Here is a 24,584-nt window from a genome sequence, read left to right as displayed (position 1 = left end):
TGTAAATGTAAATTGATACTTGTATAGCGCACTACTCACCTGCAAGGGTCTCAAGGCGCTTGTACGAATACCGCTGTGGAACCCATCCTGGCTTTCCCTGTGAGGCGTCCACTCCTGGGCACACCCAAGGTGGAGGCCAGGCATCCTTAGCACTGCTGGGGCCGTTGTGGAGATTAAGCAAGCTATTGCCCAGAGTTGCAGAGTGGGACTCCATGATTGGAATAGGCACCGAGGCGAGAATTATCAGGTCCTTGGAATTTTGAGCCCAAGACCCGCCGAGGCGGGGAATTGAACCCTGGTCCCGAGCTAGACCTCTGCATCAGGGTCTGCCGCTCTAATCATTGAGCCACACTGGTGCCAAAAGGTACTGCAGACATCACTTCCAGTGCGGATGACGCTACGAGGGTCAACCAATGCCACCTACAGGCATGCAGGGTTACTTCTCGCGAAAAATCTTCCAGATCCAGTCTGATGCCTAGGGAATTATAAAGGTAAGGAATCTGCAGGTAGAAGTCTCTATCAGATCTAGGACTTCATGGTGAAGTTGGTTCAGAATGAGGCTTAAGTCGGTGGAGAGATCAGTTGGTGGGGGTGTGGGTCCCAAGGTGAGTTCCCATTCCCGAAGATCAGCACTTCAGTTTTGTCAGTGTTGAGCTTGAGGCAGTTCTCTTTCTTCAAGTTGACCCATGCTGGTCATGCATTGTTTGAAGCTTGTCTCTGGTGGTGATGGTGTCATCCGAGAGGGAAAACATGAGCTCACTGTCATCAGTGTAGATCATGGGTACTCGCAAACATTTTCCCAAGTGCCAAAAGGTTTGGCCTGGGGTGTGACTGAAGGCTGCATTGTTGCCGGTCAGGAGAGGGGCTAGGAGAGAGGAGGACTGTAAGGTGGGTGTAGGGGAAGTAAAGCATATACATCTAGTGGCTGAATTTTGTGAAACCAGAACATCTGGGTTCAATCCCAGCTTCCCAGCTTCCCCACTTGACCACATTGTGTTATTCAAGGCAATTGTTTTATTTCACTTTCTCGCATTTTTCTTCATTATCACATATGAGGACCTTGAAATATGTGACTTCAGGAAGTGAGCTGTATGAAACCTTCTCCTGTGTATGATTTAACAAACTATAATGTTGTCCGCGTATAATAGCAACCCAGGCCACCCGAAGAGTGCACATACCGAGTGACTTGCTTCTTACTTCACTGTTGTGATTTTTGTCAGTGTTGGTGGAAGGAAGCATGAATGTTTCTTAAATTCATGTTTGAAAAATATCACTTAAAAAAAAACACACGTCTTAATACATCGATATAATCTGATGTATTAAGGTGAAATAGTTCTTCAAGTTAATGAAGCACACTTTTTTGAAGAGATCTTATAATTTTTTATATGTTTGTTGCAAGAGATCTTTAAAAATGAAAGTGTTCCTAAAGTTAAGTGATGCAGGAAACCCAAGTTACTTTCCTCCTTTACTTTCAATTAACCTGAAAACAAATGCTTGCCCTTTTATTCAACACCTTTTTAATGTTAGCGCTGATTTGAGTAAACAGTAACCCAGTGCTGCTGTTGACCAGAGGTCGGCATTTAAAGGTCAGGAGGGCCGCATGCGCCCCCCCGGCCATATTTGGAGTATCACTGACATAGATGATGGTGATCCCATGGAATCTGATGATGTTAGCTAGAGGACTCATGTACATGTTGAAATGTGTTGGCCTGAGTGACGATCCCTCTGGGACTCGGCAGATGAGGACCTTGGGTTCTGATGTGAATGTCATGAGCCTGACTTGTGCTGTTCTTCCAGAGAGGAAGGAAGCTATCCATTAAATTCTGGTTCTTGGATTCCTGCTGTGTGTAGTCTTGCAATAGGTGTGTGGTGGGAGACGGTGTTGAAAGTGGCAGAGAGGTCGAGGTGGGTGAGGGCATCAGTCTGTCCAAGGTCGGGAATGGCGTATATGACGTCTGGTGGGATGAGGGCTGTTTCGTTGCTGTGGTTGTTTTGGAATCCTGATTGTGAGTTGTGTTGTCCAGGAGTTAGTGGCATTCTAGGTGGTCAGAGAGTTGTCTGTTGATGTTTTTTTTTATAACTTTGACTTGAAAGGGGAGCAGCAAAATAGGTCGGTAGTTGCTGAAAAATTCGATGTGGGCTGAAGGTTTTTTTGAGGATGGCAGTAACTTTGTAGTGTATCCAGCTATATGGGAGGATGGCTGTCTTGAGGGAGGTGTTGATGATGGAGGTGAGTACAGCACTGATCGTGGCTCTTCCCAGGTTGCAGATATGGTGGGAGGAGGGGTCTGTGGGCGCCAGTGTGGACTGTCTTCGTTATTGCTGCAGGGTCCTCGATGGATAGAGGGTTCTAGGCTGTATTGTATTGTATTGTTATTTATATAGCGCGGTTGCTGCCCAATGGGCGTCCAAGCGCTGGATGTTAGCTGGTGGTCTTTGCTTGATGAGGTTAACAGGCTGGGAAGGACAATGGGGGTGGCTGGGATAGAAGTTGCTTTAGATATTGGTGATTTTTACATGGAATAATTCGAAGAAGTTGTTGCAGAGTTCTTGTGTCGGGTGTAGGTTTGGTTGATGAAATCCTTGATGATGGTGAAATGTTCCTTGCAGTTGATGGAGCTAGATTCAATTCTCAGGGTCAGGCACTTTTCTTGGTATCTTTTACTTGATGGTGATAGTGTCTAAGTATGGCCTTGTAGATGCGTCTTTTGGTGATTCCTCAGGTGGTTCCACATTTCCTTTCAAGTTGTTTGCAAACTCTCTTGAACTCTCTGAAGTCTACGCTGTAACCACTAGATTATTTGTAGGATCTTTTGGGATTGGTGTTTTTCAGGGGGGTCAGGGCATTGGCGCAGGTGGTGATCCAGTTGTTGAAGTTGTTTGTGTCGTTGATGAGGTCGTTGGTGGGGTCTGGGTGGTGTAGCAAGAAGGCGTTGAGCCATTCAGTTTCTGTAACTTTATTTTAGCAGTGGCGTGGGGTGTTGCTCCGTATGTGTGGTTGGTAGTCGTGTTATGTGAAAGTAGAGGATGGAGTGTCCGTCCATGTGAGTGGAGTGATGTGGGTGACTTTAACCTTGTTGCTGGAAGAGAAGATCGGGTCCGGAATGTGTCAGACGATTTGGGTAGGGCGTGGTATCAGCTGAGAGAGGCCAATATTCTGTAGGCTTTCGAACAAGTCCGTGAGTCATCTAGATGAAAGTTGAGATCGCCTAGGATTATGAAATCTTTGTTGCCCATGGCAAGAGGTCGGTGAGCAGTTTGCTTAAGTGGGTGTGAGGTTCTGGGGGCCGGTATGCGAGGGTGCATTTGACAGTAGTTTTACTATCTGTCAGAAGCTTGAAGTGCATGTGTTCCAAAGAAATGGCATCTGGGTCAGTGTAAGAGGTACAGTTGATGGTGTCTTTGTGGATGATGGTGTGTCCTCCTTTTGGTTTATGGGGTCGGTTCTAGCGCAGGATTTTGAATCCAAAAGGTATAGCTGAGGCAATGTCCAGCGCCGATGTAGGATTGAGTCTGGTTTCGGTGAGGAAAAGGAGATCTGGTGCGTTGGAGTCAATGAGGTACCAAATGTCGGTAGAGTGCTTGCCAAGTGAGCTTGTTCGGAGGAGCATGCATGTGATCGGCTCCTGAGTTCTAATTTGGTGTGATGTGTGTGTGGGCAAATGGAGCAGGTGTTTGGAGCCATGTGAAGTGGCAATGCGAGAAGGCAAAGGGGCCCACCGAGGACAGAGGTGTGGCTCTGCAGCAGCATTTGTGGTGGCATCCAGGGTTGAGCAGGCGGAGCTTGTCAGGGTTGCGGCTGCAGGATGCATTTGGACCAGAGCTCCATGCTCCAGGCGCGGTCCATGACATCACAATGTTTTTTTATTTCATAGGAGGAGAACAGACCAGACTATTTCACTGAGGGTGTTATAGGACAACAAGACTCTTTTTCTTAGAGATTTTGAAAGATAAGCGGTAAGAGGCAGGGGACACGGGGAGCATTTGAGGACGAGAATGCCGGAAGCCATGGATCTTCTCAAGAAAAGACACACAATTGATGGACGGAATGCAGAACAAATCAAAACATTCACCCCAACTCAAGAGATCTGGGTTAAACCCATCATTATTTTGATCACCATGCCACCCCAGTTTAGACCTGGCCTGGCAGTTCGGGTTGGACTGTTCCCATTGGGCACAGGGCCAAGACTGATTTGCAAATGGCTGGGAACAAACTGGAAAGGCATGGTGAGCAAAAAAACGATGGATTTAGGCCCAGATCTCTGTACCAGGGTGAATGTATGACATTGTTCTGCATTCTGTCCATTAATAGTTCTTTTAGCATGGATCTTCTCAAAACATTTATCGAGCAGGGGAACGCTGGGAAGTAACCAGTGGGAAAGGCCATATTTTGTATTGGACACCATTGACACCTGTTCCCCTCCTCGGCTTGTAGATTAGATGGGAATTCACGGGAATCACTATACATAACATAACTCTGTACATGTGTAGGTATTTACACAGGGTGTTTTCCACGGTTGGTTTTGCAGTGACACTATTTTAATCTAGAATGTCACTTAGCGAACCTGTCCGTGGAGAACAACCCTGTTGTTGATACCTAACAGTCCAAATTTCTTTATGTTCCTCCAATTAGTGTTATACCTAGGTTCTTTCTAATGTTTAAGATTGCCCAGCACCAGATACAGCATTTTTTATCTGAAGCCTTCCCTTTTATTAAATGGTCAAACTTGAGAACTATATGATTTGATGGTGGTCAGTTATTGTATAAATTGCATAATTAGCGGACCCTTTGAGAATGACTCTCATCATCTACGACCCCTCCACACCAAAGAACCAGGCATTCTTCCAGTTCTCAGTCATGCATAGCAATAGAAAGCAGGCTCTACACATCAAGCTGGAAAAACATGCCCACCCCAACACCAGACCTAAATAAACGAGTTTTTGTTTCAGTTTTCAAATGTAGTGCACATCACTTGTTATAAAATGTAGCAGGTGTATCAAACGTGTATGTGTGTTTTATTAAGCATCTATATTGAGCAAAAACGGACTTGGAGCTGTGAAAGAGTCTCCCCCAAATACAAGCCAATAAAGCATCAGTAGAAACAGTAGAAAGACAAAGCTTTATATTTTACTCATTCTGTACATGGTGGCAATGACAAAGCTGAAGGATGCATGTCATGCACTAAAATCCGCATCAATAGTGATATATTACACGCATATTTACAATTGGAAACACATTTCAAAAATACCCTTCCACGTTTTGTAAGTCAAAATATAAAAACAATGTTAGTTCCATTTCTTGTCGAGCATAACATAATTCGGAACCAGGCGCTCTTGGCATAAAATAAGCTCTAACTGAAGCCTGAACTGAAAGCATAACTAAAAAAAAATGAATTCAAACATATTCAGTGTTAATCTGGCGAACTAGAGCTGATTTTTTAAAGATTAATTTACAGTAATTATCTGAGACGCTTGTCAAGTGCTAAGGCATCAGCATATTAGACTTCTATAAATAACATCCTGAGATAGTAAAGGTTCCAGTGGATACTAGACTTCATCATTCACATGTAGTGGCCTGTACCGCAGGACTCAGCCACTCCTCAGTGTGTACACAGCAAAGTGCTAATAGGTCAAACAAAATTCTGCTCCAAATTCCATCATTAAAACTCTCTGTAGCCTTGGAGACCAAAGGGAAAACTTGTCACCGGTGTGCAGCTACATTAAAATCAGGATTCTTCATTACAAGGCACTGTCCAATGGAATCTTGCCTACAGCGTGGAACGCTCACATTTGCATAGACGGCTAGCAAGTTAGTGTGCAGCAGTTAGGCAGAGGTGAATTCAAAGACGAACAAGGCAGTGCATACTTCGGCTCAATAAGCTGTCCAGGGAATGAGGACTGAAAATCATTCCTGATTTCAGTTTAACAAATGTTAGTAGGGTTCCTTATTCCCTCTGCGACATTGGCTCCTTCAGATGAGTGTCTTCTGTTCAAAGAGCTGGAGGTCAAACCGCACAAAGACTTCCCCCGTTGGCACCTCGTGCAGAAGCAGACGCTTTGTCGTCGGGCCCTTGCTTTCCTGTTCTGTACGTATTTTTGCGACGGGGACTTCGGTGCGACCTAAGAAATCTGTTGAGGCAATCAGAAGACATTCACATTAGCATTTCTACAGCACAGCAGAAGCAACACTTCCCTGAGATACCTAGTTACAAGGACAGCCTGACTAATCAAAAAGGCTGCCCTAAGGCTACCGTGCTTGAAAAGATCATTACGTCGAGGTAGACAGCACAGCTGTCTCTTTGAGACCTGCTGTAATCGGTCTTTGAAAGCAAAAGACACACAGATGATGGGGAGAATGCAGAGCAAATCAAACATTCTCACCCAGTCAATAGATCTGGGTTTAAGTCATCATTCTTTTGCACACCAAGCAACCCCAGTTTAGACCCAGCCATATGCAAATCAGTCTTCACCCTTGCCTCATGGGAATAGTCCAGCCCGAACTGCCAAGCCAGATCCTTCCTGGACCGGAAACAAGCATCCTGGGACCAGTTCGGGGACTCAGCCCTCAATATAAGCAAATGCTCTGTTCTTGTACAGTGCAGTGGCTACGGAGGTCCTCGACTGTTCCATGGACAAAGGTATACTGATTTTTTTTTTTTTTAAGTTAAAAAAAAAATCTTTTTATTAACAAATTAACAAAGAAAAGCATCAGGTGATTTTGGCAGTTTTTTCACTGGTCAATGATACAGTCTCACTTGTACAGAATAATAAAAACAATATAAAAGTTATGGGTCACGGGGATTCATGTGCCTCCACCTCTACCCGTCGCGCCGGGGGAATACAAATCTCTCCACGGTAACTATTCCAGGCCCCCCAGACCTTTCCCCATTTCTTGGGACACCCCCCGGCCACATATATTGACTTCTACCTAAATATCCACCAGTCCAAGTCTTCCACCCATTTCGAAATCAGGGGCGGCTGACAGGCTCCCCATAGCTGAGCGATGTTTTGTTTCGCTATCTTACACGCCAGTGTTACCCATTGTTTCCCGTATACATTCAAGTCTGTGGGTTCCCAAACATTCAGTATGCACCTCCGGGCCTACGGCTGTATTTCCACACCCAAAGCGTCGCGCATCTCGTCATGAATCTTCGTCCAATATTCCTGCACTTCCGCGCAGTGGCACAAAATATGCATAAAGGTGCCGAGCTCTCCACACCCCCTCCGGCACTCCCCACTCGACCCATTCATACCAGACGTGGCCCCGTAACATATGACCTATGTAAGATCTTTAGTTGCACTAGCCTAAGTCTCATCTGAATCGCAACTACCCTCGGAGAGGAGATCGCCTCTGTCCAGTCTTCATCATCGACCCCATCAGTACTCCATGTGTTCTGATAAGCCCCAGCGGGTCCTCCATATTGTTGATAAGTTTTTTGTATATTAAAGAGATAGTCTTCTCGGGGAGGTGCCCGTCCAACACTCGATCCTCTTGGAGAGAGGCCTCAGAGAGCGTGGTGTCTTTAGGTATGTGTGTGAGGAGAGCATGTCTAATCTGGAGGGAACGGTAGTGTTCACTATCGTGAAGGCTGTATTCTTGATTGAGAGAGTCAAATGTATGCATTGTGTCCCTTTCCCACACGTCTTTGATCTGCGTGATCCCTATGAGATCCCACTTGTCGAATCCCTTGGGCTTCCGCAAACCCCTGTTTCTCCGAATTCCATAAGGGGGTGGCTAAGGTAAGCTTCCCCTCACAGTTAAGATATCTATTGGCCGCGTGCCACGCATGGACAGCATGCACCGTTGGACCCGCTAGGGAAAACCGTCGAGGCCTGGCATACAGCGCCCTGGTGGAATCACCACCAGGCACCTGCCATTGATCCATGGCATACCCCGGATCCCCTGGGGTCCGTACACGACATGGTTCACTGCCGCCAGCTGAGAAGCCCAATAGTGTTTCCGCAGATCTGGCAGTCCAATCCCTCCGCCGTTCCAGGGGAGAGTGAGCTTAGAGAATGCTATGCCGGGTCTACCGTCCCAGAGAAGCTTCCTCTGGAGGGCCTATATTTCTTTGAAATAGGATGCGGGTACCGGGTCCATTGTATTCTGGAGTACATATAAAAATCAGGGAAGGGCCATCATCTTGAATAGAATTGCTCTACCCAACAGGGAGAGCGTAAGAGCCTTCCAGCGCCACTGATTTCTTTTTAAAACTAAAACATTTTGTATTGCGTTTTGCTGTAGATTAGACAACTGGATGCAGAGTAAAACCTATATTAGTACCTTACATAATAGCAGTGGCAGTGAAAGTTGAATCAACACTCCTAGTATCAAACTTTCAGTCGAACAGGAATGGAGCAGGGAAAGCCAACGACGATCACAGGTGCACCCTCCATAAGGCCAGAGTCATCAAAATAGGCTAAAACAGGCTTCCGTCCGGGGGTCTCTAAATGGTGCGGAGAATAATCCACGGGGTCCAAGGCATGCTGACAGCTTGTCGGATTATCCGCTTCCGGTTCCAAGTGCGCGTAATCCAGCTTTACAGACATCCGTTGGCACAGGACGGCAAAGTGAGAGCGGAGCGCCCCAATGGCGGCCATTACAGACCTCAGTGTTGGTGTACCGTCAGTATCCCCCATCTCCTCCGGCATGAGACGAGGCAGGATTCGGATCCCTGAAACACCGTCCAGGAACCAGGCACCTACGGGGCTTATGACAACAACGAGCGCTCACACAACAGGCAGGGTCGGTATTTCGCCACTCGCAAGGGCCAGCCCGACAACCCGGGCTCCCCAGGGGGTCACCGGGCATAGGACCCCCGACCGTGGTCACCGATATCACATGCGTCACTGTGCCGTGTCCTTGAATGAAGCCGATTACTTATTATTATTATTATTAGTGAGTTTTATATCGCGCCTGGTTACCCTTGGGCATCCCCGCGCTCATCCAGAGAGATACGCCAAAGCAAAAGACAAACAAGTTAGGCAGGGGACAAATGAGTTTTTAAAAGTTTGCGAAAACGTAAAGTGCTCGTTTCCGCGCGCAGGTGCAGCGGAAGGGAATTCCACAATGTTGCCACAGATGTTGATGGTCTGAGCGAAGGGCACGGGAGGCCTTGTAAGATTGAACCATATCCCGTAGGATAGGTGGGCCTTTTCCCTGCAAAATTTTGTGGGCCATACAGAGTGCTTTGAATTTCACCCTCTCTCTGACAGGGAGCCAATGCAGCGCCTTCAGCGCAGGGCGAGCTGATTGACGCCTGGGAACGTCCGTCAGGAGCCTGGCGGCCGCATTTTGCACTTGCTGCAATTTGTTTAAGGTAGATTCTGGAGCCCCCAGAAACAACGCATTGCTGAAATCCAGCCGTGAGATGATGAGCCCCTGGATAAGTAACCTCCTAGAGGCCACTGGGAGGAGAGGTAAGATCTTCCGGGCTGACCGGAGCAGACCGAAACACACGCCTGCGGTCTTTTTAGCGTGTGTCTTAAAAGAAAGGTCCTGCTCCAGCCACACCCCCAAGCTCTTGATCTCCTGTTTGGGGGTGGGTGCCGCTCCCAGGCAGTTAGGCCAGCTACTAGGTGACAAGGAGGGAGGGGAGTTCCCCAACAACATCAGTTCCGTTTTTGAGCCGTTAAGTTTAAGTGCTGAGCTGCACATCCAAGTAAAGATCTGAGCCAAACACGTGTGCAGCCGGTCGGGTTGGTTTGCCGACTGGGGGAGCCCTACCACCAACTGGGTATCATCAGCATAGCTGATGATCTTGATACCCAGTGGCAGCACCACACTCTCCAGTGGGGCCATGTAAATGTTAAATAATGTAGGGCTCAACGATGAGCCCTGTGGCACACCACACTGGAGAGGGACCAATGTTGACTTCTTGTGGCCTTCCCACACCTCAAACGTCCGGCCTTCCAAAAAGGACGCGAACCACTTCAGGGCCATCCCGGAGACCCCCACCCCCGACAGCCGTTGGAGTAGCACTTGATGGTCTACGGTGTTAAATGCCGCACTGAGGTCCAGGAGGATCACTGCCATCGATCCCCCTGAATCCAAAATGCTCCTGGCATTCTCCACGACTGCCAGCAGGGCAGTGTCAGTCCCCTGGCCGGGGCGAAAGCCCGTTTGGGAGTCACCCAGAAGGGAGTTGGACTCCAAAAAACCCGATAGGCGACTATTCACCAACTTCTCCACCACCTTGCTAAGGCCGGGGAGCAGGGAAATAGGCCTAAAGTTAGCAAGGTCGGCGGGATCCAGGTTAGGCTTCTTCAAGAGGGCCTTAACAACCGCTCCCTTCCAACTGGGGGGCACCACTCCTTGGGTGAAAGATAGATTTATGAGGTCCGTCATTGGGCCGCCGATGGTAGAGGCTACCTGCTTCAGATATTTCATTGGTGCAGGGAAGTTTCGGAGATCCACTCTTCATGGTCGCCAGGACCCCGAGAACTTCTTCCACAGTGACAGGACCGAAAGAGTCCAACTCCACTGACCGCACCCTGGGCTGAAACCCTGGGTTACCACCCGAGGGAGTCTCCAGGGCTAGCCGGGGGAGAGATGCCAAGATGTTATCTATTTTGGTTTTGAAGAAGGAGGCAAGTTCTGAACATTACTCACGTGGATTGTTGTGAATGACCTGAAGTTCGGGAGTTTTCAAGAGTTCTTTAATGACCCTAAACGATTCTTTCGAGGAATTAGAAGAGGAGCCTATTCTCTCCTCGAAAAACTCAGATTTTGCTACCCGGATGGCGGATTTATAGGTACTAAGAGCCGCCCGATATTCTCTTCGGCTCGTTTCGCTCCAATCTTTCCTCCAAGTCCGCTCCAGCCTCTTGCAGCCCTTCCTCAGTGTTCTCAGCTCTGGTGTGTACCAGGGCGCAGATCCCACTCTCTTACCCCTGGTAAGAAGTCTCTTCTTGGGGAGGATGGCATCAAGCGAGTTAGTCAGCCAGGTGTTTAAGTTCAGTTCAGCTACTAACGGATTAGACCCAGAGGAGGGCCGAGACGCCTCCAGATGTACCGCCCAGGTGTCCACTGGCAGCCTGGACCAGGCTCTTTCCACCGTGTGTACCCTGGGAGTTGGTGCCACTAAGACATCAAACTGCCACTGGGCGGGCACCATGAAAAGGTCTGTCCAAGGCAAAGCCAGCGTGGGCAGTACTTTGAGGCAATCTGAGTTTGAAAATATAGGATCCAGCAAGTGTCCCTTCCCGTGCGTTGCACCCGAGTTAGCCAAGTTGATCCCAAATGCTTTAAGATCGCACTGCAGATCTACTCCCAGAGAGTTGGAGGGGTCATCAAAATGGATGTTAAGATCACCCAATGCTACAAAGTTGGCAGTAGAGGAGGCAAGGAGCGCGACCGTTTCTAAGAAGGAATTAAGAAAGTTACCCAAAGTCCCAGGTGGATGATAGATAAGAAGACCAGCCAAGGACGCAGTGGGTGACAAGCGAAGAGAGAACTGACAGCTCTCACAGTCGCTCATCCCTCCATCCTGAACCTTACAGAATAACGTATCTCTATAAAGGATGGCAATTCCTCCTCCCCGCCCCACAGGCCTGTCAAGATGGGATATAAGAAAGCCTGGAGGAAGTGCTCTAACCATGTCCGGGCCTGAGCAGGAAGAGATCCAGGTCTCTGTTAGAAATAACACATCCAACTTATGGTCAAGAATGAGAGAGTTAATTTCTATGGCGTGACTGGGTAAAGACCGGCAGTTCAACAAGGCTATTGATAACACGGATTTGTCATAGGCCATATCCTGACCCGAAGTACAGGCCCCGCAAGGCAGGAACGGTTGTCCTCCCTCGTGGGCAAATCTGCATGTAGTGAATTTCAAAGACCGCCAAGACATGAGTTCCTCCCTCCGATACCTGATACGAGTGTGAGATGGCTCCAGTGAATCGGGCATGAGGACCAGCCCTGAGCCCGTCTGGGCCCGGACGGGCACAGATGGGCTGAACTCTGGCGTAACTCCGGCGTCAGTCCGGCGTCCCCGCTGCGCGTACCCGCTGCGCGTCAGCATGGCTACCTATGTACTCTCCTAACGAGATAGAGAGAGGACTAGATCACGCGCTAAAACCCACTCACCCAAGATGGCCGCCACGAGTCAGGGGCGAAGGACCCGCAAAAAGCGGTGATTTGCCAAAATTAAGGTGCGAGTATGATGGCAGAGGTGGGGGTATGCGAGGCCAGGCTGCTAAGAACAAGGAATAAGTGTCAAAAACAAAATTAAAAGAAAAGACAAAAACCGGGTATTTTAAAAGTGAGGAGCTGCCACAAACAAGCGCTGCATGAATAGCGCTCACGCTGGAATGGGCGCGCTGCCGAAAGTTGCCTACCTATGTACTCTCCAAACGAGATAGAGAGAGGACTAGATCACACGCTAAAACCCACTCACCCAAGATGGCCGCCACGAGTCAGGGGCGAAGGACCCGCAAAAAGCGGTGATTTGCCGAAATTAAGGTGCGAGTATGATGGCAGAGGTGGGGGTATGCGAGGCCAGGCTGCTAAGAACAAGGAATAAGTGTCAAAAACAAAATTAAAAGAAAAGACAAAAAACGGGTATTTTAAAAGTGAGGAGCTGCCACAAACAAGCGCTGCATGAATAGCGCACATGCTGGAATAGCGTCGATTACTCAGTTGCCAACTGGAATTAGAAGGTTTGGACCGAGGTCGGGAGACCGGAAGCAACCCTGGTCCCACAGCCGATGTTGATCACATCCAACCCGGATGGGTCAGAAATCGAGGTCCCGGTGGAAGATATGGAATAGGCCGAGAAGTAAATTCGACGTAACTTTGTCACCCGGTAAGTTGGAGGGTCCGGGTTTGCACCGCAGGAGTCAGGAGCACTTCATACGTGTGGGAGTCCGGCGTGCTTGAAGGATAAAGGGCAGGATATACGAGCTGCCGGTGGAGGTCGGCGGAGCCGGGAGCTTATGCGGCCATCTTGGATCGTAGCGTAGCTCCTCCCCCATAGTATCAAACTTTCACTGAGTTATCTTCCCAACCTTCCCCTCTCCCACCTCCTCCCCAAACGTTCCAGACCTTCAATGTATACTCAACGTTTTCTGAGAGTCGTAGTCTCCTTAAGATTTCATCAATTGCTATTTCTTATTAGGGATCTCATTGATCGAAATGTTATGTGTAATGTGATCAGATCAGTTTACCCATGTATTTTCTTGAGCATGAGCTTGGAGGCCTTGGGCCTTGGGCCTTTATAATTCCTAATAAAGAAGTAGGTTTAGTGCCTTTCGGTGAGACTGGTATGTCAGAGATGGCTCTACCACTGTTAGATATGCAAACAACGGACTCCAAATAGTCTCAACATCTTTGCTTCATCCAAACATATTACTAGCTCATTTTTCCACAGATTTTATATTGCAAATCCATTTATGCTGGGGCGTGATGGGCGCAAAAGGTTTTTTCATCCACTGTGTTGCTAATGTAACTTTCGCTGCACACAAGCAATTCCATGGTAGAACCCTATCTGCTTCGGTCTTATATTGCAAATTGTGCATTCTGGCCCCTATTAGAAGAGTTGAAATTAATGTAATTTGGTGGGGTAAAGATGGCAATCGGTATAGTAATTATAATGTGATTCCCTTCCCAATGTACTATTGCCTGTGATATTTAGTTCTCTCAAAATATCCATCTATTGAGCTTGATTACCACTCAGTTTTCTCTCTGTGAGGTTCCTCCATTTCTCTTAATGAACATTATGTGTAGGTGCAGATACTTCCGCAAGGAGTTTGTATAACGTTGAGATTATTCCTCTTGAATGAGTGGCTTGCAGTGCCATTTTTTTTTTTTTACTGGCGATATCCTAAAAAGACAAGCTAAAGGCAAGGTTGATGAACTTGTTTTATGGACTCTCACAGCGTTTCCAAAGCCTGTTGGTAAGTGATGGTTAGGAGAGGAATACCATCTCTGGTACTGGGCATTCTCTGGTGAGAGATAATCTAGGCATGTGCAACCCTAGAGTTTAACAACACATTGGACAGCCTGGTATTCTTCCACACCTGGGGTCTCTCAGTGATGAATGAGGAGCTATAGATAGTAGTGTAGTGCCTTGAGGTCTGGAAATATCCTTCTATGTATGTCATGAATGGGCAATGTCCTCAGAATACACTCATTGTGATGAAGTGAACCTGGATGTACGTTGATAATATCTTCAAGTGCATGTGTCTTGGCAAAGATCACTTTGATGCTGAAAAAGTCCTTAATTTTGAAGGGGTCGTCAACGTTGGTCCTTCTATAATGCCTCACAGTGACGAAGAGTGACATCACTTGGCAAGAGCACTCCTTCTTTTTTGAGAGAAGAACACTTTATGCATAATGTCTACAGTCTACCTTATCACTTTCTGAAGCTGCTGCTGCACACCTGGAACCATTTTTGTGTATGTACTTTCTCTTGTCCTTTATAAAGTAATTAGAAAAAGCTGAATCACCCATTTATTATTTCTAATTACCAATAGATTCTATTTAACAGAAACATATATTTGTTAATGTTCATACTTAAGTAGCCATAAAGCTATCTATATAAAGAGGTCATAAGGGGTAGTGCTGGGGAGGTGCGAATGAACCTCTACGGTGGTCAAATGTATTGTCTAAGCTTCTGCACCCCAAGACTACTCCACCTTTCAATTACATCAGATGGCAAATTATGACTTGGGCTAATGCCACAAAGTCTATGGGATGGCAGGACAAGCCCACCCAAGATTGGAGTTGGCTACCTGAATGCAACAAGTTGAAGGGCTTTCGAGCATGGGATTTGATTGCAATTTCTAAGCTAGGGGACCTCATAGAGCATGGTCATATGGTACCGTTCTCCTCCCTCCAATGTGATTATGACATGCAGGACAATCAATTCCTTAAATGTGCACAAATATGAAATGCATGGAGGGCAGAGGGACTTCCAGGGGAGGGTATCCATGATTTTGCACATTTGGAAAAGAGGCTATTAATGGAAGACCTTGGGAGAGGCACGATTTCCTCTACTTACAAGACCCTTATTAAAAATAAGCCAGATAATCTGAAAGTCCTGGGGGAGAAATGGATGGTTGATGCGGGAAACATGGAAGATATTGATTGGGATGCGGCCTTGATGAAACCTAGGCAGGTCGCAATTAAGTCACGACTCAAGCTTGTCCAGTTTAAGATCATTCAACTAACCTACTACGGGATGGGGCGGAGCTAGCCGGCGTCAATGGCGGACGTGTAGGTGAGAAGCTCCTCGCCATCGCCTGCAATATCCTTCAGTAATCCTTGTTCCCGTAGTGGCCGCCGTGTCTGAAAGGTGGGGATAGCTCCCCCACACCTCGGCTAAGCTCCGGTGTGGCTCTAGGCGGGAGCAGACGCGGAAAACCTTCAACCCGGCATCCTCACCGGCAGGCGCCGGACCAGGCCTGAAACCCCGGTCTTTCCTGACTGAGAGGCCGCGCAGCGTCACCCGACGTGCGGCTGCGGCAACCCACACACTTCGGGGGCGGACGGAGCCCCGTGGAGACCCTGCTTCCTTGAGCCCCAGACCCCGGAACCAGACAGCGGAGGTACGCGGCGGGGTGCAGGGTGCGACGAGTGCCTTGGTGGAAGTGGCGGTGCGGCGGCTGGGCTGGTAGGGAACAGCGTAGCTGCAGCCATAGCCCCCCGGGTTCCACGCTCGCCCCTGGCTCCCTGAGGATCGTGGATGCCGCCTCACTGGGGTGCAACCCATATGCTGGAGAGCGCGCAGCCGCCCACACGTTGAGGACACCCCACACATCGACTCATTTCACAGCCCTGGGCGGTCCCGGCCGGGCAGCAATGTGAAGGGCCTGCTGCTGTTACCCTGAGCAAGGGGGAAGAGGCGATTGGCCCCTCGATCGAGCGGGGCACACACACGCACGCGCCTGGGACACTGGACCCCTGAGAGTGACCGACAGCAGCGGGCCAGTCCGCGGGGGACGCAGTTGACCGGCGGGGGCACGCTTCCAAGTGGTGTGCTACCCTCCCCCAGAGCATCGGCGGCGGCGGAGAGCGGCGAATAACCTCAGAATCGGACGCAGCCTGCAAGGTTTCAGACCCCCCAGACACAGCTATGGGCAAAGGGGACAGGACACAAACGAAACTGTCATTTGACCAACGGCGTCATAAGGAGCCGGATCAGCAGGTTACCCCATCCCCGAGTGCCGCTGGAGACCCGGGTGGTTCGCTTTGCGCAGAGATAAAAGGAATGCTCACGACCATGGAAAAAGGTCTACAGGAAGGCATGTCTGCCATTGGAACCAAGATTGATGCGCTGTCCTACTGGATGGACCGCATGTCTGAAAGGGTAGATAAACATGCCGAACGGCTAGACATGGCGGAGCGCCGTCTTACTGAGGCAGAGGAAGCGCAAATGGAGTGGGATGCCGACCGCAAGCAATTCGGACGCCTGTTGCAAGTCATCCAGGACAAATCTGAGGACCTGGAGGCGCGCTCCCGGCGCTCCAACATACGCGTCACGGGAGTAGCAGAGACGACCCAAACAGGCAAAATGGAACTGTTCGTTGAAAAGCTCCTGAAATCGCTCCTGGGAGAGGACACCTTTTCGCCAATGTTCATAGTTGAGCGTGCCCACCGCACTCTCGGACCGCGCCCTCCCCCGGACGCCAACCCCAGACCGATCATTGCGAAACTATTAAATTACAGGGACAGGGATGCAGCCCTCCGGGCAGCCCGCGAGAAGGGGAAACTGCAGTTCGAGGGGATGGACATATCGCTTTATCCGGATTTCACGTCGAAAGTACAAGAGGAGAGGAGAAGATTTGCCCCGTACAAACAGCAACTCAGAGAACTTGGTCTGGACTACGCTATGCTATACCCAGCGAAACTCCGTATCAACAGACAGGGTCACTCGCATTTCTTCACCGACCCAAAAGAACTACAAAAATCCCTGAAGGTTTGGGCGAGAGAGCGCCGAGGGAGTCCGGAGAACCGACCAACGGAGCGGAGCAGCACTGATGACCTCGAGGAGCAAGACTGAGGAAAGGGGGGGCTTTTTGGAACATTACAGGGAGCCCACTGCCCGAGAACCACCGCGGCCCGCCCACGGGGTGGCAGAATGCGCCCACGCTGAGGAGTTAGCTGCAGCTGCTGGATCGTTGCACGACGGACTGTGGGTGAGACTGATGCAATATGCGCTAGCACTGCTGTGGGGTTGCATTTCAGTTATTGTGACAGCCTTAAGTTGGAACTAGGGTATGAGCGCATTTGGCAGGCTGTATTGCTTTAAAACCGCCACGGGTTAGTACTGGCGGGGCGATGGCGGAGGGGCAGCCAGAGGACATTACACAGAGGTCCCAGTGGGAGAGGGGATTGCAGAGGAACTAGACTGGCTACCTCTGCCCCAGCGCTGTCAGCAGTTATGGCTCTACTTGGGCCTTGCTTGGGGATTGGTTGTGAGTTTTTTGGAGGGGGAGAGGGGAGGGGGCACGGGGGATTCGGTCAGACCAGGTTGGGGTTGGTTGGCTGTGGGAGGTGGGGGGTATTGGAAGTTATGGGAGAGGGTGTGTTTAGGGGGGGGTTCTTAGCTCGCTCCGAATTGTTGCTTTACAAATGGGTGTTTGGCGAATGCTGCATGTACCATATGACTGTCGCTGTGTCCAGCTGCTCACTGTCCAAGCCGCGAGCCCTTTTTGGCCTCAGGGAATGTAAACAGTTGATTGCATTGCGAAGTATACACATGGGTCCTCACATGATACCTTACAACACTGAGAATGCCTGACCTGCCACATGGGGACCTGATAGGCGACACTGAGACTCTTAAGGCCCTAACGTGGAACGTGCGGGGTCTGAACGATTATCGTAAGCTCCGCAAGGTCTTGCACTACCTACATAGACATCGAATAGACCTGGCCCTGCTACAAGAAACGCACCTACCCAATACCAGTAAGATGCTTACACACAAGGGTCTCCAGGGTAACTCCGCATACGCGGGCTTCACCACACATGCTAGGGGTGTACTCACATGGGTCAACCCACGATCCAATTTGTCCCTTACACAGATACGAGCTGACCCGGATGGGAGGTACGTGCTAAGTAGATGCACGGGCAAGGGGCAGGATTTCATGGTCATGAACGTGTATGGACCGAATTATGACTCTCCCGACTTTTATGCGGCAGTGGCAGGGCACTGCGCGGAGTGGTCCTCAGATAGGATGCTGTGGGGGGGAGACTTTAATTTTATCTTTGACCCGGAGCTGGATAGATCAGCGGGACCACCTAGACGCCCGGCGGCAGCGGCGCAGCAAATGCAAGCTGAAATGGCGCGGCTGGGGCTGGTGCATGTTTGGAGGGAGAGACACCGGAGACAGGGGGGGATACACACACTACTCAGCGTACCACAATATTCACACCAGGATAGACTATTGGCTGTCCACGCCCTCGCTCCTAGCGACAGTGAAAGGCTGCAGAGTCCTCCCCCGCACACTGTCGGACCATGCCCCTATACTGCTGGTACTTAACACCCCCAAGCAGAGGATACCCCCATTCACATGGCGCTTCCCACCCTACTCACTGCTAGATGAGGCATTTAGGGCTGAAATAGGCGAAGAAATAGATATGTTCTTTGCAACGAATGTGGGCTCAGTGGACAGCTTTGGGACGTTGTGGGAGACCTTTAAGGTCTACATTAGGGGGGTAGCCATGGCTAAGCACTCCAGCATCCTGAAGGCCATCAGACACAGACTGGCACATCTTGAGGGGCAAATAGCAGAACGGGAGAGGCAACATTTAGCGGGCTTGACCACATCAGAGCATGGGACCCTGCAGGAGCTCCTGAAAGAGTTCCATGAGGAGGCGGACAGGGAGGTACGTCACCTAGGCAAATATGCAACAGCGCGCGTATATGGGGAGGGGGAGCGACCAGGCTCACTACTAGCCAGGATAATGAAGGGCACCAGAAGAAGGCAGGTAGTTACAGAACTGCAAACAGCTGGGGGAGATGTGCTAACGGTGGAGGGGGACATTCTCACCGAATTCAGGAACTTTTACGCGGAGCTATACACTAATAAGACCTGCGGTGTGGAGGACCAAATTGACAACTACTTGAGCTATATCAACATGCCATTCCAAGAGAACTGGCAGAGGGAATTCCTGATGTCCCCCATACAGCAGGAGGAGATCTCAGACGCACTGGATGGCATGAGGTCTGAGAGTGCCCCCGGGGCGGATGGTTTAACAGTGTCCTTTTATAAGGCATATAAGGATAAGCTGTTGCCCCACCTCTCCACCCTCTTTGACGAAATCTGCGAGGAAGGTGTTATGCCGCCCTCTATGAGAGAGGCAATAAGTGTGACTATATTGAAACCAGGTAAGCCCCATAACCTTCCAGGCTCGTACCGCCCACTGTCCCTTCTAAACGTGGACGCCAAGCTCTACGGTAAGGTACTGGCGGCCAGGCTGGCACTTGTGGCCCCTGAGTTAGTTGTGCCCGAGCAGGCAGGTTTTATACCGGCACGAAATCTCACATACAATATACGCACTGTGATGGGGACCATACAGCACACGAGGCAAGACGCCAAAGCCATATCGGTCTTCTTGGACATGGAGAAGGCATTCGACTCTGTGGAATGGCCGTTCATGCGCAGAGTCCTTAAGAAGTTGGGCCTGGGGGACCTCTTCCTCCAACTCTTAGGCGCGCTCTATTACAAACCCACAGCGCGAGTCCGACTGGGTGATGCGATCTCGGACCCGTTTGACATCAGCAGAGGCACGAGGCAGGGATGCCCCCTATCGCCGCTACTTTATGCCCTGGTGGCGGAACCATTGGCCTGCGCGATACGAGAGTATCACTCCTATGAAGCCATTAATTACCCCACCTACAGGATTGGGATATCCACGTACACAGATGACACCTTGCTGTACATCAGGGACCCGGTAAATAATCTCTCCTCGGTCCTGAGGGAAGTGGTCCGTTTTGGAGCACTCTCGGGCTTGAAAGTTAACTGGCCCAAATCGGTGGCGTTTCCCCTGACCCCCGTCACTGAACCTTTCGAGATGGAATACCCGCTCCAATGGTCCACAGAACCGATTCGCTATCTGGGCATAATGCTCCACACGGATCCCGAAATTATGCTCAGAGAAAACTACGGAGTCGCCTATAACAAGCTAGCAGACGATGTGGAACTCTGGATTAAGCTCCCATTGTCGTTGATGGGACGCATTGCCATGATGAAAATGGTGATTCTCCCGAGGTTCCTATTCCTATTTTCTAATATTCCGATTGTCCTATCTAGGGCCTTCTTTGCCACTCTTGACAAACTTCTTATACCGCTAGCCTGGGCCGGAAAGCAACCTAGAGTGAAGTGGGAGGTCCTTAAATTACCGTATGAACAGGGGGGACTGGCAGCGCCCGATATGGAACGGTATTATAGAATCGCACAAGCCTCCCACCTCCACACTTGGATCCACGGTGATCAGAACGTCCCGCATGTGATACTGGAGAAGCTGTTCGCGGACCCGACCCCGCTCCCAGCTACAATCTGTGGCCCACGGGATCGCAGAGTGGGTATCTTGGACTCCCTTCTGTCCACTAACCATGCTTGGCACTCCATATTACAGAGGCAGAACAAAGAGTTGATGTACGCACCAAATATGCAGATACACTGGGCGCTATGGCTCCCCACTTTGGCTGAGCCAGGAGTCTGCAGGGCCCTCCGCGAACTGGGCGCCCACACACTGGGGGACCTGTTCGAACAGGGGAAGGTCAAGACATGGGAGCAGATGGCTCGGGGGAGGGAGCGGCCATCGTTGCTTCAACGCTTCCAGTATCATAGAGTGCGAAGTGCACTTCTTGATCTGCTGGGCCCTGATATGGAAGAACCCCCCGGGATACCGGAACTCGCATGTGTTATGGCCACCGAGACACCACAAAAGCTAATATCTAAGCACTATAAGATAGGACACGAAGATACGGCACTACAGTACACGAAAGCGCGCTTGGCCTGGCAGACTGACCTGAACACCCAGATAGATGACAGCATGTGGGCGTACTGCTGTGCGGCCTGCAGAAGAATCTCGTTGAATGGACGTCATCGCCTGGTCCATTTTAAATTTCTGCAACGCGTCTATTACACCCCGGAGCGGCTGCACAGGTACGGTCTCCGCGACACGCCGCACTGTGAGAGGTGTCATGCCCCAGTTGCGGATTTCTTACATGTGGCCTGGATGTGCCCGGGAGTGCAGAGATTCTGGTGCAAGGTGTTCGCTGAAATGAGCGTCATAGTGGATATGGAATTGGCTATGGACCCGGCACTGGCCCTGTTAGGCTTTGCGAAACAGATTCCTCTACTAGTGAGAAAAATGGTAAGCATGGGCATGCTCCTTGCCAAACGAGTGGTGGCGATGTGTTGGCTGAGGGGCCCATTACGGACGCTGAAACGTTGGTCCAGCGACTTGCTGTTCTGCAATACGCAAGCGGAGCTCTATAGTGAGTTGCTCCCACCCCGGAGTAGGCCCAAGAACTTCTGGGGACTATATCAGACCTACTTAACCTCCAGGGGCGCGGATGACGAACCCACTGCGATGGAGGGGGAGGCACAGCTTGAGCAGAATGGAGCAGGAGCACAGACTGTGCAGGGAGATGGGGCGAGGTCGGGGCACATCTCGGACTCGGACGCCAGCGAGGGCAGCCAGGGCAGCGGCTACACTGCAGCAGACTGACTTGGGGAGGTACAGCAGACTTGGGGGGGAGGACACATGAGAGGTACTCTGGGGCTATCCAACGGGTACCGCGGCACAGGCCACATTGCACTCATAGACTACACACCTTTACAAGCAAGGGGCAGCTACTGGGGAATGGTTGGGGTGGGCTGATTGTTTTGGGGGGAGGGCGGGGCGGGAGAAACTGTTAAAAATGTTCTGATCCGCTCATTCATGCACAGAGCAAAACGCATCTGCCAACAGTGACTTTTTGCCTGAGTGATCCCGTCTGTAACTGGAGATATACTATATGTGACCCTTGGTCATCTCGTTCCGGGCTTAAGTAACTCAAGAGACACTTTGAAATAACGCCGGCCCGAGATGGGATGTAGGCAAGCTGCTCTGTATGTTTTGTATTTTGCTGTTTTGACAAATAAAATAAAAAAAATAAAAACAATTTGCGGAGACCCAAAGTTAAGCACCAAAAAAAAAAAAAAAAACCTAACCTACTACGATAGGCTTAGCTTCCATGTAATGGAGAGGGCCCCCAAACCGAATTGCCTGAGATGCAGTGATGGTAAGGGTTCCTTCTTCCACACAATTTGGAGTTGTCCTCGTATACAGGATTACTGGAGGGCCATTTTCTTTTAGAACTTAATGTCATATTTTTGATATCCCTTTCTTTTGACCCGAAGTTCCTTATTTTGGGCACCTCCAACTATATTGTCTTGCCCCGGGCCCACTTACTGTTCTGTACCTTCAGCTTAGTGGTGTCGAAGAGGGATGTGGCTCACCACTGGGGATCGTGAGACTGCCCCATGTTACAGGAGTGGAAAGCCGAATGGATATGTATATGATGGCTGAGAAGGTCATATACTGCAGCAGAGGTTGCCCCTGAAAGTTCAGGAAAGTATGGGCTAAATGGATCTCTTACTACACCCTCGAAGAGGTACTAGAAGAAGAAACAATAGATTGAGAGGGACGGAGAGACAGTCATTGGGTTTATGCCCGCTGTTCTATCTGTCCGCGGTTTGATGTGCGCTTTCATCATTATGCTACTGCCAGGCCTTCTCGGAGTTCGGCGGGGGAGTAAGGGGGAGGTGGGGGTTGTACATTGGTATTGTTTTATATATGCTGATCATAAGAATATTTGTATTCTCCCGGGGACCTAGGAGGGGGAATGGTTTCAAAGATTTGTTTTTAATCAATAATTATTATATGAGTGCGCTGCAGAAGGATATGTAAGACATACGAAGATCTATTGTTTTGTATAATGACTAATTGAACTGAAGGCTGGATGACTGTAACCAATGTTATTTATGTTATGTTTGTTTTAGAAAATGACAATAAAAATATTTTCCCCAAAAAAAAGAATGTTTGTATTCTTGTGGGCTTTTGTGTCCAAGTGATTCTACCTTTTTAAAACTTCAAGCATTTGTTAGCATGCTGAATACTTTTATGGCTGAACACTTCCATAATTGTTAGACATTCATATGGTATGATTTAAATCCTTTAGTAAAAGTGACTCTCTACTCTTAGCACATCACAAATCGTGTTATCTCAAAGCCTCTTTCAATTAGTTGAAACAACATGCTAATCCAAAATTCTATGCACAAACTTTGCAGTAAGAAATCTGATTTGAACACATTGCATCTGGGAAGAAAAGTTGCTTGCCTTATTGTTATTTTTTTGCCTAATTCTATAGTGACTGTTTCTCCAACAGCATTGTAATGTCTTTCAAAAGTTATATCCATGTTAGTGTGGACGAGACATTTAAACAATATATATATATATATATATTACAGCTACATTATCTTACCATCAGGAGAGAACTGGTCCCGGTCATATACTGTGATACACAGCACATCCTGGTAAAGGTCCTTTATGAAGAACTGGCAATTAAAGTTCCACTTTGGACTCAAGGTGTCCTGCAACGTTCTCGTTGTGTAGCTCTGGGATCCCATGCTGATTTCACAGTATGGGTTGCTCTTCCCTAGAAATAAGAAATCACTGGCATTTTAAAGGGAATTTATATAATGTCCGATGTTCAAATTACTCTGTCTATCCTTTATTCAAGCAGTCTCTCAACAATGATTCCTCCAGCACCATGCCACCAAACTCACCACATACATGCCATGAAAATCTATCATCTAACTTTGCCTTCCTCGTCCTCTTGGCTGCCTAAGACAGGACTGTCTTTAGTACACTGCTGTACTGTCTCTGATCGAGGCATCACTCTTACTCATCGGTCTGCCAGATGCACTAATCCTATTCCATTCATTGACTTTCCTAATGCTGCATTGTCCAAGACACTGCTGAAGGTTCACAAACCCCTTAAATTTTTTTCTCTCTCACAGTTTTGGGCTGCTAAAAACATTAAAAGAAATTACTATCCTAAAATTGTACTCAATGTCTTAGAATGAATGCCCATCATCCCCTGGAACTCTGTGTTACATTAAAATCTATCACATGAATATATTACGCCACAATATATTTCCTGGAAGCTGTACCGAGCTATTCTTATTTGGTTCATGCATTTGTCAAGATAACATTTTTCGCCTTGTGCTAGATGTTATTTCTAGTGGATCTAGGAGTGCTGTTCCCGTTTTCTCCTTTTTTCAACATTTGATCCTTTTATAGAAAAGACTCTTCAAGTACTGCATTTTGTTACTTAATTCCATCTCACTGCTTTACTGGTAGTTTACCTTTTTCATCTGACTTTACTTACTATTCTATGTTTGATGTTAATTAGGATTGTCATCCCAAGTGAGTTAAAAATTTAAGTTTCTACCTTTGGAAAATGTCGCCTTTTCTCACCTATTAGACCCAGATGTAAAGCAACCATTTGTTTTCAAACACCTTCACTCTAAGCCTTCTAAACATTTATTTTTTATTTTTATACAACTGCTTTTCCGTACTTGCTCTC

At 48.9% G+C, this 24,584-nt stretch overlaps 1 protein-coding gene across 4 annotated transcripts in view; it reads right to left on the bottom strand.

The window, feature by feature from the left end:
• Positions 1-5,101: 5,101 nt before the first annotated feature.
• Positions 5,102-24,584, bottom strand: part of ITSN2 (intersectin 2) — a 1,355,209-nt gene continuing 1,335,726 nt past the window's right edge. For all 4 annotated transcript variants that reach the window (XM_086926255.1, XM_086926257.1, XM_086926256.1 and 1 more), the window contains 2 exons: positions 23,478-23,651; positions 5,102-6,129 (listed from right to left, as the gene is read on the bottom strand). In XM_086926255.1, the coding sequence (XP_086782381.1) occupies positions 5,972-6,129; positions 23,478-23,651 (332 nt within the window). In that variant the 3' untranslated portion in view covers positions 5,102-5,971. The remainder of the gene's footprint in view (positions 6,130-23,477; positions 23,652-24,584) is intronic.

Source organism: Lissotriton vulgaris, chromosome 6 (genome assembly GCF_964263255.1).
Source record: "Lissotriton vulgaris chromosome 6, aLisVul1.2, whole genome shotgun sequence".
Lineage (NCBI taxonomy): Eukaryota > Metazoa > Chordata > Amphibia > Caudata > Salamandridae > Lissotriton > Lissotriton vulgaris.
This window is presented reverse-complemented; position numbering and strand designations above follow the sequence as displayed.